Source organism: Trichomycterus rosablanca, chromosome 1 (assembly GCF_030014385.1).
Source record: "Trichomycterus rosablanca isolate fTriRos1 chromosome 1, fTriRos1.hap1, whole genome shotgun sequence".
Lineage (NCBI taxonomy): Eukaryota > Metazoa > Chordata > Actinopteri > Siluriformes > Trichomycteridae > Trichomycterus > Trichomycterus rosablanca.
The window spans coordinates 41,664,947-41,679,588 of record NC_085988.1 but is presented as its reverse complement, the minus strand read 5'-3'; the positions used below and the strand labels follow the sequence as shown (position 1 = coordinate 41,679,588).

General features: G+C 38.8%; 1 protein-coding gene across 1 annotated transcript in view; it reads right to left on the bottom strand.

Moving 5' to 3' along the window:
- LOC134321320 (disintegrin and metalloproteinase domain-containing protein 10-like) overlaps nt 1–14,642 on the bottom strand; it is a 30,747-nt gene that overhangs the window by 13,461 nt on the left and 2,644 nt on the right. Inside the window, exons 2-6 of the mRNA XM_063003010.1 lie at nt 11,200–11,350; nt 9,125–9,243; nt 5,976–6,134; nt 5,771–5,871; nt 4,538–4,696 (exon numbers count right to left, since the gene is read on the bottom strand). Of these exons, the coding sequence (XP_062859080.1) occupies nt 4,538–4,696; nt 5,771–5,871; nt 5,976–6,134; nt 9,125–9,243; nt 11,200–11,350 (689 nt within the window). The remainder of the gene's footprint in view (nt 1–4,537; nt 4,697–5,770; nt 5,872–5,975; nt 6,135–9,124; nt 9,244–11,199; nt 11,351–14,642) is intronic.

Genomic DNA, 14,642 nt, shown 5'->3' with positions numbered 1-14,642 from the left:
AATTTAACAGCCCTGCTCCCCATTTACACCTGGGACCTTGACACATGACACCAGGGAGGGACAACGACACATTTGGGCACAATTTGGACATGTTCACTGTGGGGTGTACTCACTTATGTTGCCAGCTATTTAGACATTAATGGCTGTGTGTTGAGTTATTTTCAGAAGACAGTAAATCTACACTGCTATACAAGTTGTACACTGACTACTCTAAGTTATATCCAAGTTTCATGTCTATAGTGTTGTCCCATGAAAAGATATAATGAAATATTTGCAGAAATGTGAGGGGTGTACTCACTTTTGTGATACACTGTATATATATATATATATATATATATATATATACATACAGTGGTGTGAAAAAGTGTTTGCCCCCTTCCTGATTTTTTGTTTTTTTGCATGTTTGTCACACTTAAGTGTTTCGGAACATCAAACCAATTTACATAGTAGTCAAGGACAACACAAGTAAACACAAAATGCAATTTGTAAATTAAGGTGTTTATTATTAAGGGAGAAAAAAAATCCAAACCTACATGGCCCTGTGTGAAAAAGTGATTGCCCCCTAAACCTAATAACTGGTTGGGCCACCCTTAGCAACAACAACTGCAACCAAGCGTTTGCGATAACTTGCAATGAGTCTTTTACAGCGTTCTGGAGGAATTTTGGCCCACTCATCTTTGCAGAATTGTTGTAATTCAGTTACATTAGAGGGTTTTCGAGCATGAACGGCCTTTTTAAGGTCATACCACAGCATCTCAATAGGATTCAGGTCAGGACTTTGACTAGGCCACTCCAAAGTCTTCATTTTGTTTTTCTTCAGCCATTCAGAGGTGGACTTGCTGGTGTGTTTTGGATCATTGTCCTGCTGCAGAACCCAAGTTCGTTTCAGCTTGAGGTCACGAACAGATGGTCGGACATTCTCCTTCAGGATCTTTTGGTAGACAGCAGAATTCATAGTTCCATTTATCACAGCAAGTCTTCCAGGTCCTGACGCAGCAAAACAGCCCCAGACCATCACACTACCACCACCATATTTTACTGTTGGTATAATGTTCTTTTTCTGAAATGCAGTGTTACTTTTACGCCAGATGCAATGGGACACACACCTTCCAAAGAGTTCAACTTTTGTCTCATCGGTCCACAGAATGTTTTCCCAAAAGTCTTGGGGATCATCAAGATGTGTTTTGGAAAAATTGAGACGAGCTTTAATGTTCTTTTTGCTCAGCAGTGGTTTTCTTCTTGGAACTCTGCCATGCAGGCCATTTTTGCCCAGTCTCTTTCTGATGGTGGAGGCATGAACTCTGACCTTAACTGAGGCAAGTAAGGCCTGCAGTTCGTTGGACGTTGTTGTGGGGTCTTTTGTGACCTCTTGGATGAGTCGTCGCTGCGCTATTGCGGTAATTTTGGGTGGCCGGCCACTCCTGGGAAGGTTCACCACTGTTCCATGTCTTCGCCATTTGTGGTTAATGGCTCTCACTGTGGTTCGCTGGATTCCCAAAGCTTTGAAAATGGCTTTATAACCCTTTCCAGACTGATAGATCTCAATTACTTTCTTTCTTAATTGTTCCTGAATTTCTTTGGATCTCGGCATGATGTGTAGCTTTTAAGGATCTTTTGGTGGACTTCACTTTGTCAGGCAGGTCCTATTTAAGTGATGTCTTGATTGAGAACAGGTATGGCAATAATCAGGCCTGGGTGTGGCTAGAGACAATGTACTCAGGTGTGATAAACCACAGTTACAGTATGTTTTAACAAGGGGGGCAATCACTTTTTCACACAGGGCCATGAAGGTTTGGATTTTTTTTCTCCCTTAATAATGAACACCTTCATTTAAAAATTGCATTTTGTGTTTACTTGTGTTGTCTTTGACTAATATTTAAATTGGTTTGATGTTCCGAAACACTTAAGTGTGACAAACATGCAAAAAAACAGGAAATGAGGAAGGGGGCAAACACTTTTTCACACCACTGTATATATACAGTGTATCACAAAAGTGAGTACACCCCTCACATTTCTGCAAATATTTTATTATATCTTTTCATGGGACAACACTATAGACATGAAACTTGGATATAACTTAGAGTAGTCAGTGTACAACTTGTATAGCAGTGTAGATTTACTGTCTTCTGAAAATAACTCAACGCACAGCCATTAATGTCTAAATGGCTGGCAACATAAGTGAGTACACCCCACAGTGAACATGTCCAAATTGTGCCCAAAGTGTCAATATTTTGTGTGACCACCATTATTATCCAGCACTGCCTTAACCCTCCTGGGCATGGAATTCACCAGAGCTGCACAGGTTGCTACTGGAATCCTCTTCCACTCCTCCATGATGACATCACGGAGCTGGTGGATGATAGACACCTTGAACTCCTTCACCTTCCACTTGAGGATGCGCCACAGGTGCTCAATTTGGTTTAGTCCATCACCTTTACCTTCAGCTTCCTCAGCAAGGCAGTTGTCATCTTGGAGGTTGTGTTTGGGGTCGTTATCCTGTTGGAAAACTGCCATGAGGCCAAGTTTTCGAAGGGAGGGGATCATGCTCTGTTTCAGAATGTCACAGTACATGTTGGAATTCATGTTTCCCTCAATGAACTGCAGCTCCCCAGTGCCAGCAACACTCATGCAGCCCAAGACCATGATGCTACCACCACCATGCTTGACTGTAGGCAAGATACAGTTGTCTTGGTACTTCTCACCAGGGTGCCGCCACACATGCTGGACACCATCTGAGCCAAACAAGTTTATCTTGGTCTTGTCAGACCACAGGGCATTCCAGTAATCCATGTTCTTGGACTGCTTGTCTTCAGCAAACTGTTTGCGGGCTTCCTTCTGGGATGACGACCATGCAGACCGAGTTGATGCAGTGTGCGGCGTATGGTCTGAGCACTGACAGGCTGACCTCCCACGTCTTCAACCTCTGCAGCAATGCTGGCAGCACTCATGTGTCTATTTTTTAAAGCCAACCTCTGGATATGACGCCGAACACGTGGACTCAACTTCTTTGGTCGACCCTGGCGAAGCCTGTTCCGAGTGGAACCTGTTCTGGAAAACCGCTGTATGACCTTGGCCACCATGCTGTAGCTCAGTTTCAGGGTGTTAGCAATCTTCTTATAGCCCAGGCCATCTTTGTGGAGAGCAACAATTCTATTTCTCACATCCTCAGAGAGTTCTTTGCCATGAGGTGCCATGTTGAATATCCAGTTGCCAGCATGAGAGAATTGTACCCAAAACACCAAATTTAACAGCCCTGCTCCCCATTTACACCTGGGACCTTGACACATGACACCAGGGAGGGACAACGACACATTTGGGCACAATTTGGACATGTTCACATGTGGGGTGTACTCACTTATGTTGCCAGCCATTTAGACATTAATGGCTGTGTGTTGAGTTATTTTCAGAAGACAGTAAATCTACACTGCTATACAAGCTGTACACTGACTACTCGAAGTTATATCCAAGTTTCATGTCTATAGTGTTGTCCCATGAAAAGATATAATGAAATATTTGCAGAAATGTGAGGGGTGTACTCACTTTTGTGATACACTGTATATAACTATGGCATACTTCCTTATCATTGGGTGGCACCATCAAGAGGCCTATGGCTTTAACTTAAACAGTATTCCTAAGCAATTTTGCTGGTTTTTACATTAATATGTTTTTTTTACTAGATTTCCCCTCTTTATCTCCTTATCTAGTAATTTCCAATTCTGGATTTCTGAACCTAACCAGAATAAAGTGGTAAAATATGAAAATGAATGAATGAAATATATCCCTTGGTAGATTTCCAAATGTTCCAATGTTTCTTTATATACCAAAGTTCCAAGTTTCCTCTCACTTTGGTTAGACAGTAAGACAGTAGAGTCTTAGAGCCTTGGACATGGTTTTTGCTTCAGCTATTCTGACCAAAGTAACTGCTTTGAATTTGATGGTGAATTTAGAGATAAATACGATGTATACTGTATAAGGTTGACTTAAAGTCTGGCTTATCAGCTAAACAGGTTTTTGTTTGTTTTATTAGAATTTTAACGTCATGTTTTACACTTTGGTTACATTCATGACAGGAACGGTAGTTACTCATTACACAAGATTCATCAGTTCACAAGGTTATACAGAACACAGTCATGGACAATTTTGTATCTCCAGTTCACCTCACTTGCATGTCTTTGGACTGTGGGAGGAAACCGGAGCACCCGGAGTAAACCCACACAGGCATGGGGAGAACATGCAAACTCCACACAGAAAGGACCCGGACCGCCCCACCTGGGGATCGAACCCAGGACCTTCTTGCTGTGAGGCGACAGTGCTACCCACCGAGCCGCCCGCTAAACAGGTTCATAAATTAACCAAGAAAGACTTGATGCCTGTTGGCTAAATGTGTTATTCTAAATAAATAAACTTGTCTATTATGACTTGTCACTTAATACAACAAAGACTCCTGTCCCTGTAGGAACATCGACATTCCTACATTCCAGTCCAACTACTACTAACTACTATTAATCATGCCATCTTAAAAGTGCCATGAACTTACCTGAGCAATTACAGCCTCTCTTGTTTTGTAGTAGTTGTAGAAGAGGTGGTCAGTCTGGATAAAGAGTTGGCAGGTATTTTTTTCCACTTGAGTCATTCTCTTTTTCCTCTGTAACACAGGGTCATCAGCTGACTTTTTCTCTGGTGTCTCAGTCACTTCCTGCAATGAAATACACCCAAATCGGTAGTACACTAGCTTAGTAGATTAAGGTCAAAACATAGCATATTAGTATGAATAGTATACTTATTTATTCATTTAGTTGTCTACACCATGGCTATATTCCCGGCAGGAAAAGTAGATAATTCTCATGTTAGTCTATCAACCTTGCCAAGCACTGTTCTTATGTTGTTTTTTTAAATGAGCTCTGTTATATAATTTTTTTCAAACAATTAAGGATTGTTTTCATGTTGTATAAATAGTATGTCTCTGAAATAATCAGAATAAAACTAAACACACATGCTAATTGCTTACAGCAGCATAGAAATGTCCATGGAGGCTGTGTATAGTAAAATTATTGAAAATAAAAAAAACAACCAGGTGGCGCAGTGGGATATTCCACTAGCACACCAGTGCTGGGATTCTGAACTCTCTCAGTTTGAATCTCAGCTCTGCTACTGGTTGGCTGGGCGCTCACTTGCAGGCACAATTGGCAGTGCCTGCAGCAGACAAAATGAATCACTAAAAAAACTAAAAAGGGGATGGGTCTTCAACTCTGTGTAAGGATTCTCATTAGTATTCTGAGCCCCCTGTACAGAAGTGGAGAAACGCAGAAATCAGACTAGCCTCATGTGAGAATCTACCAAAGTATGGGCGAATAAGGTGTCGGTGGACTGCGTACGCATCAGAGGGAGCATGTGTCAAGTAAATAAACCCCCCTCGGATGTGATCAAGGTCTTCAGCAGTGGAAGACTAACTGACTACGCTAAATTGGAAGAAAAAGGGAGAAAATGCATAAATAAAATAGAAAAATAAAATAGAAAACAAAGGTTTTAAATAAACCCCAAAAATAATTTATGCTATTGTAGCAAAGAAAGAAAAACATAGGCTACTCAGTCCTTGCTTTTTACAACACACAAAGTGCGGTGATGATAACTGATGTTAATTAAAGTGCTGTAACCTTGAACATAGCATTAAACACAAATGTTGTTCCGCAATAAAGCCGTAACAGTAAGGTTAAAGCTACCGGAATGCTTTATGTAAGTATTTATTAAGAGATCTGATAATGTGACTTACCCTGACAGGCTCTTCCAAAGCAGTAGCCTGGTATTTTTTCATCCGCTCAAACACAGAATGGTCTGCACAGCCACCCTGTGGCCCATATTTATGAGGGTAGACTAAGACATAAGATATATCGATAAAACATAAAAATCAAGATACACAGACAGTATACACAGTTTAAAACTTGCTGAAAGCTTTTGCAAACAAATCATGTACTTACTAATATCATCTTCATGGTAGATAACCGAATGAAATGGCACATTTTTGTCCTCCAAATATCTTTCTGCAGGCTCCACATAATAAGTTCCGTGGTGTGAATTAATAAAGCCCTCAAATTTGCCATCAATGACAGAGCCGTGAGTTAGGCTGCCATGCTCCCCTAAAGGTAAGAAGAGATTAATAAACTTCGGTTGGAACAGCAACCTCTCTTACAAGCTTGCAGATGACCTTTAAAGCTGTGCTTCTTAAATGGGGATTCTGGGGGGTCTTAGGGCTGATGCTTAGGCAAGCTGTAATCCAAGTTTCCTTGGATATGTTTTCACACCTTTGTCTGAATTTAACAAATTTTTATGGCAGATCCCTTCAAGTGTCACCAGATATATGTGAACTGTGTTCTTCAGGTCTATTCACAGATGTTGCTTTAGCTGGACCACTCAAGGACATTGTAACATGCCCTGAAGCCAATTCAGTCTTGTTTTGACTGTATGATTTGGGTTATTGCAGTACAGAAAGAAGAAATGTTGGCCTAGACTGGGTTGCGTGCACTCTGGAGAAGGTTTTCTTTAAGCTGCATTCATCAGTCCCTCATTTCTTACCAGTCTCTCTGTGCCTGCCAGGAGCACCCCAGTAACATGATGCTGCCACCATCATGTTTCACCATAGGAATTAGACAGGTAATGAGAAGTGCCTGTTTTCGTCAGACATATGGCTTGATGTTTTGCCCAAAGAGTTCAATTGTGATTAGAGATGCAGCAATACCATTTTTTCCCAACCGAGTACAAGTACATGTATTTTTGTACTTGCCGATACCGATACCGATACCAATACCTATTTAGAATACCATTTTTTTTTTAAACAAAAACACACGTGAGAAGTGACGAGAAGTTTAATGATACCACGTCCAAAAATGCACGTCAACAAGTAGCGAGTGATCAAAGTGTTTGTGCGCTGATGTGAGGAAATCAAGGAGAAAAAATAAATGAATCTGAGTGGATTTGGCAACACGAATAGCATGGATTGTTCTGTAGTGAGTTGGAGGTTAATAAATATTTTTTATGTTGGTGTTTTGTTGTTATATTTTGTAGAGAACGATCAGGTCAGAAATACTGTAAAACGTGTGTGTGCCGGTGTATTCTGATATAAACTATATTATCCCCCTGTCCCACCTGTTTACACTCCTCTCCTGCGTTTCCCCTCACACCGTATCCTGCGTTCTTATTGGCTGTTCGACATGTCACTCATTCCCAGTTGCACATCTCAGATCAGATATCTGTCAGATATCAGATCTATTTTCTAGATATCTAGAAAACTCGATCCGGTCGGTGAGCGCTCGGCACACTTAGTTCACTAAGTAAGTTCACACTTAGCGATCGAGAGCCGAGTTTTGATCGCAGAGTGAACGCCGAGTTGCTCCCGAGCCGGCAAATCTAGCGCCGACCAGTCGCCGAGCGAAAATCAGGGCAAAACTCATGTAGTGTGAACCAGGCATAACGCAGCAACGTGCACTAGGCACACAGTATCGGATGTTTAGTATCGGAGGCTCGTTTGTGAGTACGAGTACGAGTACAAGTTAATGAGCGCGGTATCAGGCAAATACCCGATACCAGTATCGGTACTCACGCATCTCTAATTGTGATATTATTTTTCCTTATGTTACCACTTAAATTCCAATCAAATGTAGATGCACAGACAGTTTCATGGTCTTTTTTGGTCTGATTTTTGTGCCTTGCCAAGTCATGTCAAATTAATTTAAACAGCAAGAGGTGGAATTCTCAGCACTTCTCAAGAATAAAGCAACAAAATACACCTGACCAAAATTTGTCCCCCAGCCAACTCTAAAAACATAATCATCATAATAGGTAATTAAGTGTGGACTGATGAGTTTTACTACATTTTTATTAAATTTGTTACCCAATTTATGTTCACGAAAAGGGCTAAATGCACATCAGGTGGTAATGCTAAGTGCAAAGTCAGTAGCTGTTTCTAGATAGCCAGATTAGCATAGAGAACATAGAGAAATATCTTTAAAAAAAAGCCAAATGGGAGTGTGGATTCCATTTATCATAACAATGCACATTATTTCATTTAATAATACAAGTATTTTCATATAAAAATATTGTAATCCAGTGCTAAAAATGCAATAATTGACCATTCTCTCATTCTCAATTTGTCCAACAATTGCATAGCTGTTTTAATGAAATAAATCTACAGGGTCTGAATTTTATAAAACAAAATTATTCACTCATTGTATTAAAAAGGCACACAATGGGTGTGTTCGAAAAGCTAGTGTGCTGTCTACATAGGCAGCATTTTACGTCATTCTGTGCGCGCTCCCGAGAAGGAGGCTGTTCGAAATCCTAGATGCCTTAAAATCCTCACTTCTGAGGCATCTTAATATTTCAATGTTATTTTGGCTCAAGAACGAGTGAGCATCGAACGCTGCCTTAGTGATCAAGACAATCCCAGCATTCATGGCTGACGGGGCGGAGAAACAAATGGAGTTATTTTCAAACGTAAATAAAATATTACTGATTTATAAACTTGTACCGAGTGTTTTTATTTGCAAGTTCGGGCTTGTCAGGAAATGTAACCGTTATCGGTACATGAAGGGAGATGTTATTGACGTTAGCGTGCTGTGCTACCTCAGTTTATTGGTTTTAATGGCGAGATGCTAAATGCTAAACGCGAAATGCTAAACCCGATGGAATCGCTGTCTAAGTAGTGCGTTCGAATAACCTGCCTTTTAAGTCACTGACTTATTAGAATCCTCTCTACTAAGTCAGCTGCCTATGTAGACAGTAAGACAGCAAGGCAGCTCCCTAGGTTTTCGAACACACCCTCTATGTTCAAAGCATGTGGATACCCCCCATCCCCAAAACACCTTTTACAAAAAGAAATTTTCTGGAAAACCTTCCACAGAGATGGCTAACTCCATATTAATGGAATGGAATGTCCAATATCTTATGGTTAGTTGCGCACATACTTGTTATGATATAGTGTATATACTGAAAACTTAAATACAAATATAAAGTGATTTTGGTGGCCGTGTTATTTGTCTGACTTGGCAATTCTTGCCATATAATTGAACAGTTGTGAATTTTGCTCCACGATAAATGCATAAAGACATTTTCTGTTGCTAATTTGTCTTACCATAGATTTCTCCAGTATAGATATGTGAGGTATCATAGGCCATCTCTTCTCCAGAGACCTCTAGTTTAAAATCCTCAGAAAATAGTTTTGTGTCTCTTTTCATCCTAAGGTTAAAATGCCTGGGAAAAAAAAAAAGATATGACATGAAAGACATGAAAAATATGTTAATACCATCATATAATTTAATCTAATTTTGATCTTGTTTGAGCCTGTTGGGTATGTAACAGACACAAATTGGGACAATGCAGAAAGACAATAAATAAATAATAACAAAAAAAATAATAGGTCAGAGACTTTCATATTTCCGTCTTCAAAGTCTCTTAATCTTTTAATAATGTTATGTACTGCAGATGGTGCGTGCATTAAAAAACAATGAACTGTTTAATCACACTATTTGTTGGTAAACAAATGATCCCTTTTATTTGACTTAACCTAGAAATTTTAAATAGAATTAAATATATTAATAGGACAGGAAACAAATTTATACCACTTGAAAATTCTGAGTAATGTCAGCTGTTTCAGTATGCATTTTTTTTGGTCACTCTATTCTGGCCAATTTCCTATTAAATTTAGTTCGGTCAATGTTGGAGCAGTGGTATTTATAAATCTCTTCCCAGACATTTGATGCCGTTTCAATGCGGACTATTTGGGGCATTCAGAATTTTCTGTTCATTTAAACCACTCCAGTGTAGCTCAGACAGTGTAATTTCAGTTTAAGCTTTCAAGCAAAGGTAAGCAGGGTTTTGTCAAACCATGTGTTTGTTAAATTTCTTTGTGCAAAGAGAAAAGAGGCACTCTGAGAAACAATCATGCTGGAATAGGAAAATGTCTTTTCTAAAGAGTGGGCACAAAATTAGAAACGTCTTAAATTCTATTGGATTTGTTTTATACAGTGCAATGGGGAAATATCTGAAGTGAATTATTCGAGGGTGTGTGCATAGGAAGGACGTGGTGTTTTTTTTTTTTTTTTTTTTTACTCAAACAGTGTTTAAAGGTCAACTGTGAGAAAACTGGATCTTAAATGAGCCATCTGGGACAGCTAAACCTAAAATAGTTTGAGAGTTTGCACTGTATTTTTAGGTATACTGTACCATTTCAACCCACTGTATATCAGAAATTCTGAACTAAACTATTTAATAAAATGATAGAGATAACTTGTAACTAATTCATTTATAATTATTTAGACATTGGTAGATTATTAGTAAGAATTGTATTATTTGAAGGGATGCAAAAATGTCTTTTAACCCATAATCAATAGTCATTAATGATGATTAACTTATAACCGACAAGCTTGTAGCTTCCCATTAACATATAAAACACATCATTTACTACATATAAAATAAATTAAAAAAACTTTTACTTTGTGCATTCCATCCAATCCATTTGTGGGGCCTACTACCCAACCCCAACATAACTAATTTGTTTGTTTGTTTACTTGGGTTTTTATGTCATGTTTTACACTTATTGGTTACATTCATGACAGGAATGGTAGTTACTTGCTACACAAGATTCATCAGTTCACAAGTTTATATCGAACACAGTCATGGACAATTTAGTGTCTCCAGTTCACCTCACTTGCATGTCTTTGGACTGTGGGAGGAAACCGGAGCTCCTGGAGGAAACCCATGCAGACACGGGGAGAACATGCAAACTCCACAAAGAAAGGACCCGGACCGCCTCACCTGGGAATCAAACCCAGGACCTTCTTGCTGTGAGGCGACAGTGCTACCCACTTAGCCACCGTGCCACCCTCCAGCCAATAGCACCGCTGTGGATTCAAACCCTGGATCCCAGCGGTAGTGAGCTAGCGTAATTTATCACCGCACCACCCGAGCACCAGTTTACTCATCCATGATTAAAATTTCCTTTTATCAAACAAACAATGCCTTCCTTATTGGTCATTGGTTAAACAGTTAATTATTAACATTCCTTCTTCTTTTTCTTGTAGTTTGCATGCTATTTTGAATTGCATGTAATCAGAATGAGAATGAACCTAGTATGGAACTCTTACTACATTTCCAATTGTATTACTTCAGTCCTGTAACATATGTCAAATACAGAAAAAAGAGGCATACCTTCCGTGAGCGTGGAACTCCAGGTGAAGAAACCTGTCCTCATGGGAGAGTGCTCGCTTTGCTCTCAGATGTCTGCTGTGCACCAGGTCTGTATCATAAGACAGACCTTCGTAGTGTTGTACGTATTTGTTCAGAGGGTTGCCATAATACCCTGTGTAGGACACAATTATACAGAATTGGAGGTCAGCATTAGACACGCTAAAATAAACCTTAATGCACAGAGCCGAGTGAGACAGTTAAGTAAACCCTCCCATTGCCGCTGTACTTATTCTAACATTAGTTTTTATTTGCTGATTAGACAAACAATACATAGAATACTGTTAGGTGCTGTCACTTCAGTTTCAGCACTATTCTACAAAAAACACTTCAATGAGTCATAGTATTCCAAATATTACAACAGACTAATTTCTTTCATTGGGTATCAAACACAACACCAGTCAATCTAAAACATTAGAACCGTAATATAATGACAGGCACGTTCAGTTTAAATGCTAGATTACAGGGCTGGTATGCTGAAAATAATTAACTGACATGCATTACGTGCCGTTAGCTAATAATAATTAGAGAGCTGTGACTAACAAACGCCCCATCCGATGTAGCCGACTACATCTTTGCACCTGCACGAGGCAAGTTCATACAGGGCTCAGTTTTGCACACAGAGAGTCACGCAACGATCCCCATCTTTCCCCGTCCCTGTGCAGGCGCCATCGATCAGCCAGCAGAGCTCGTAATTGCAATAATTATGAGGAATTACGAGTTTAAGATGTCAGCTCAGGTGTGCTAGCCTGTTTTATCGCCGTGCCATCTGAGTGCCTACAATGACGGAAATATTCATCATTAAAACTTATGGGAAAATTTGATTTTATGCTTAATATAACCTGATTTTTGCTGCTTGTGCATTAAACACTCATAGTTGTTAGATCCTTATGTGGTTTCTTGAGGTGAGGCTGGAAGTCTAAAGTAGAGAGATAAGCAATGTCTGTCATTAAGCTGTCGTAAAGCTGTTGTGAATAGATAAGAAACAACAGTTACCACAGAATGGAGGTTCCAAAGTCCAACACCCAATGTGATATAGCCAGAGCAATATAAAAAAAGAGGCCCACAGCTCTGTTCCTGGTTCTTGTTCAGATACACTGCTGTAAGAACTCACAATTGTGCCAATAAATTCTCCAATCCAGTCAACTGCAATCATGACAAACTACCTCAGATTAGCCTCAGTCTGGAATCTGACTGCATGTTAGACTCTAAAAATGTAGATCGGTGTAATGTTGTTTTAAAAATTATGTGGACATTATAAATCATGCTCCAGTATAAAGGTAGAAATTTGCTTATCATAACTACACTAATGTCATCAGAAAGAGCTTTAAAATATAGATAATTTTTTTTTTGACTAGTATGTTTAGTGAGCTGTTACATGAAATTGATCATTTTTAACAAGAATGATAGTGGGGTTAGATTACAGAATGCCAGTATATGTTTTTCAAGACATTATTGTAAAGAAAGGTATTCCAGAATCCATGCACTTCTAGGAGGCTGCTTTATACTCTACTATTTAAATGAGTAAAACAATAAATTATCAGCCTTTAGAATAGGAACTTAAAGAAGCCAAGCCAAATTTTCCAGCACCTCAAAGATCTGATCATAAGCATGTTTCAAGCAGTAGATACAGTGTCCAAAGCTTCTTACGGCTGTTCTAATATTATGTCAGGTTACTACAGTTTAGATACAGTTTATATTTGAATACTATTTATTATCGGGATGGGCAGAAAAAACTTAAACACCACCATACTCTGAATTAGTACATTGGAATGAACCACTGGTAAGTAAATTTAATGCACAAATGCTGGCACCAACCAGAGGCATACAAGTGACAACCATGTGTGCTGCTATTTGTATATGTTAGATTTTTAAGATGCTTCTCATGTGCCAGTGAGGCTTCAGTTTCATCATCAGCTTGTTTCTAATGCCAATTCTAATGCTACATTTTTAACATACTGTCTGCATACACATTTTAAATAGCAGCTTGTTTAAACTCCAAACCACCCCCGCAGTTAAACTGAGAACTTGGTCGTTATCTTTGCCAAGTTTTTGGTCTGTCAAAATGAGCAAAATGCCAATTTTGTATATGGTAGATGGTTTTAAATAGAGTCTGTTTTAAAAAAAGCTGTGAAATGTAGTAATAAACAGTTGTCAAGTTTAACAACATGTTCTAGTATTTGAGTCAATTATCTTTAAAAATAGGTGTAACTATTTTACAACTGAAGTAACTATGGTGTGTAAATAAGAGAAAGAATGAACACATAAGCTGTATTTAATCCACCGAGTTGCAAATGTGAGGTCAAAGACACTTTCCTGCTTTACAGAGAATCATTACAATCAACTTGGATCTAATGAGATTAATAATAATGTGAGGTTATTTAAAAAGAAGAAACAAAAGGCTGCTTTGTGTAAGAGAAAATGATTGTCATAAACTATGCTGACAATTTCATTAAACAGAGCAAAACCTGGGCTTCCTAAAACCAAACCTTAAATGTACCAGAAAAATATTTTACCGTAACCTCAAATGTTAATTAAGCTTTTTTCTATAATAAACACATTACTTACTGCACCAATCAGTGCAGTCACATGTTACATCAAAGTATGAAAGAAATTTTGAGCTGAACCTAGGTGGTTGTTTTGTTACAATGATTTAAAAGCATTTTTCACATTTAGCTTCATTAATAGCTCAAAAAACCTCTACCCATTATACCCTTGTTCACTCCATACCTCTGTTACAAATAAACAATAAATCTTTTTGCTAACTATAGGTCATTTGTAATTAATGATTCATAATACCTCCACCGCTTGGCCAAAGAGGACCAAAAGTAGCCAGACATTTCTTTTACACTGGCCAGCAGTGTTTTTTTTTTTTTAAGAAGGGTCACGCTGTGCTCTGTGATGGCAACTCTGCAGGAAATGCTGTTAAAGTGGCAATAAGAAGAACTCTTATCTGGTCTCCCTCCTTCAGACAAGACCGACTAAGTCTGTTAAGCAGCAGGCCAGGCCAGTAGCAATGCTAATACTAAATCTCAAAAGCTCAAAAATTCAAATGGGTTATTCTTTTTCATCTTAGATGACCTGATAATCATAAACTGGTTAGCTTACTTCTTTACTGCTTCTATACTCTAAGACAACATTTTGTACTGTGCTACTGTCATGCAATTGCTCTTTATCTAATGCCTTAATCTACTATTACAGTCAAGTCTCTAGTGACTTGACTGTGTGTGATGATGACAAGTTCACATCTTCACACTTTTGCCACATTTCACAATCCTTGCTTGCAGACAGCAAACGAGTATTTCGGGTACGGTGAGGACATCACCGAATCTTTACCAAAACTGTATTTAAAAGCTAAACTGATTACTGGAGATCCTTTATTTATTTTGAGTCTGTGGTTAAGAAAA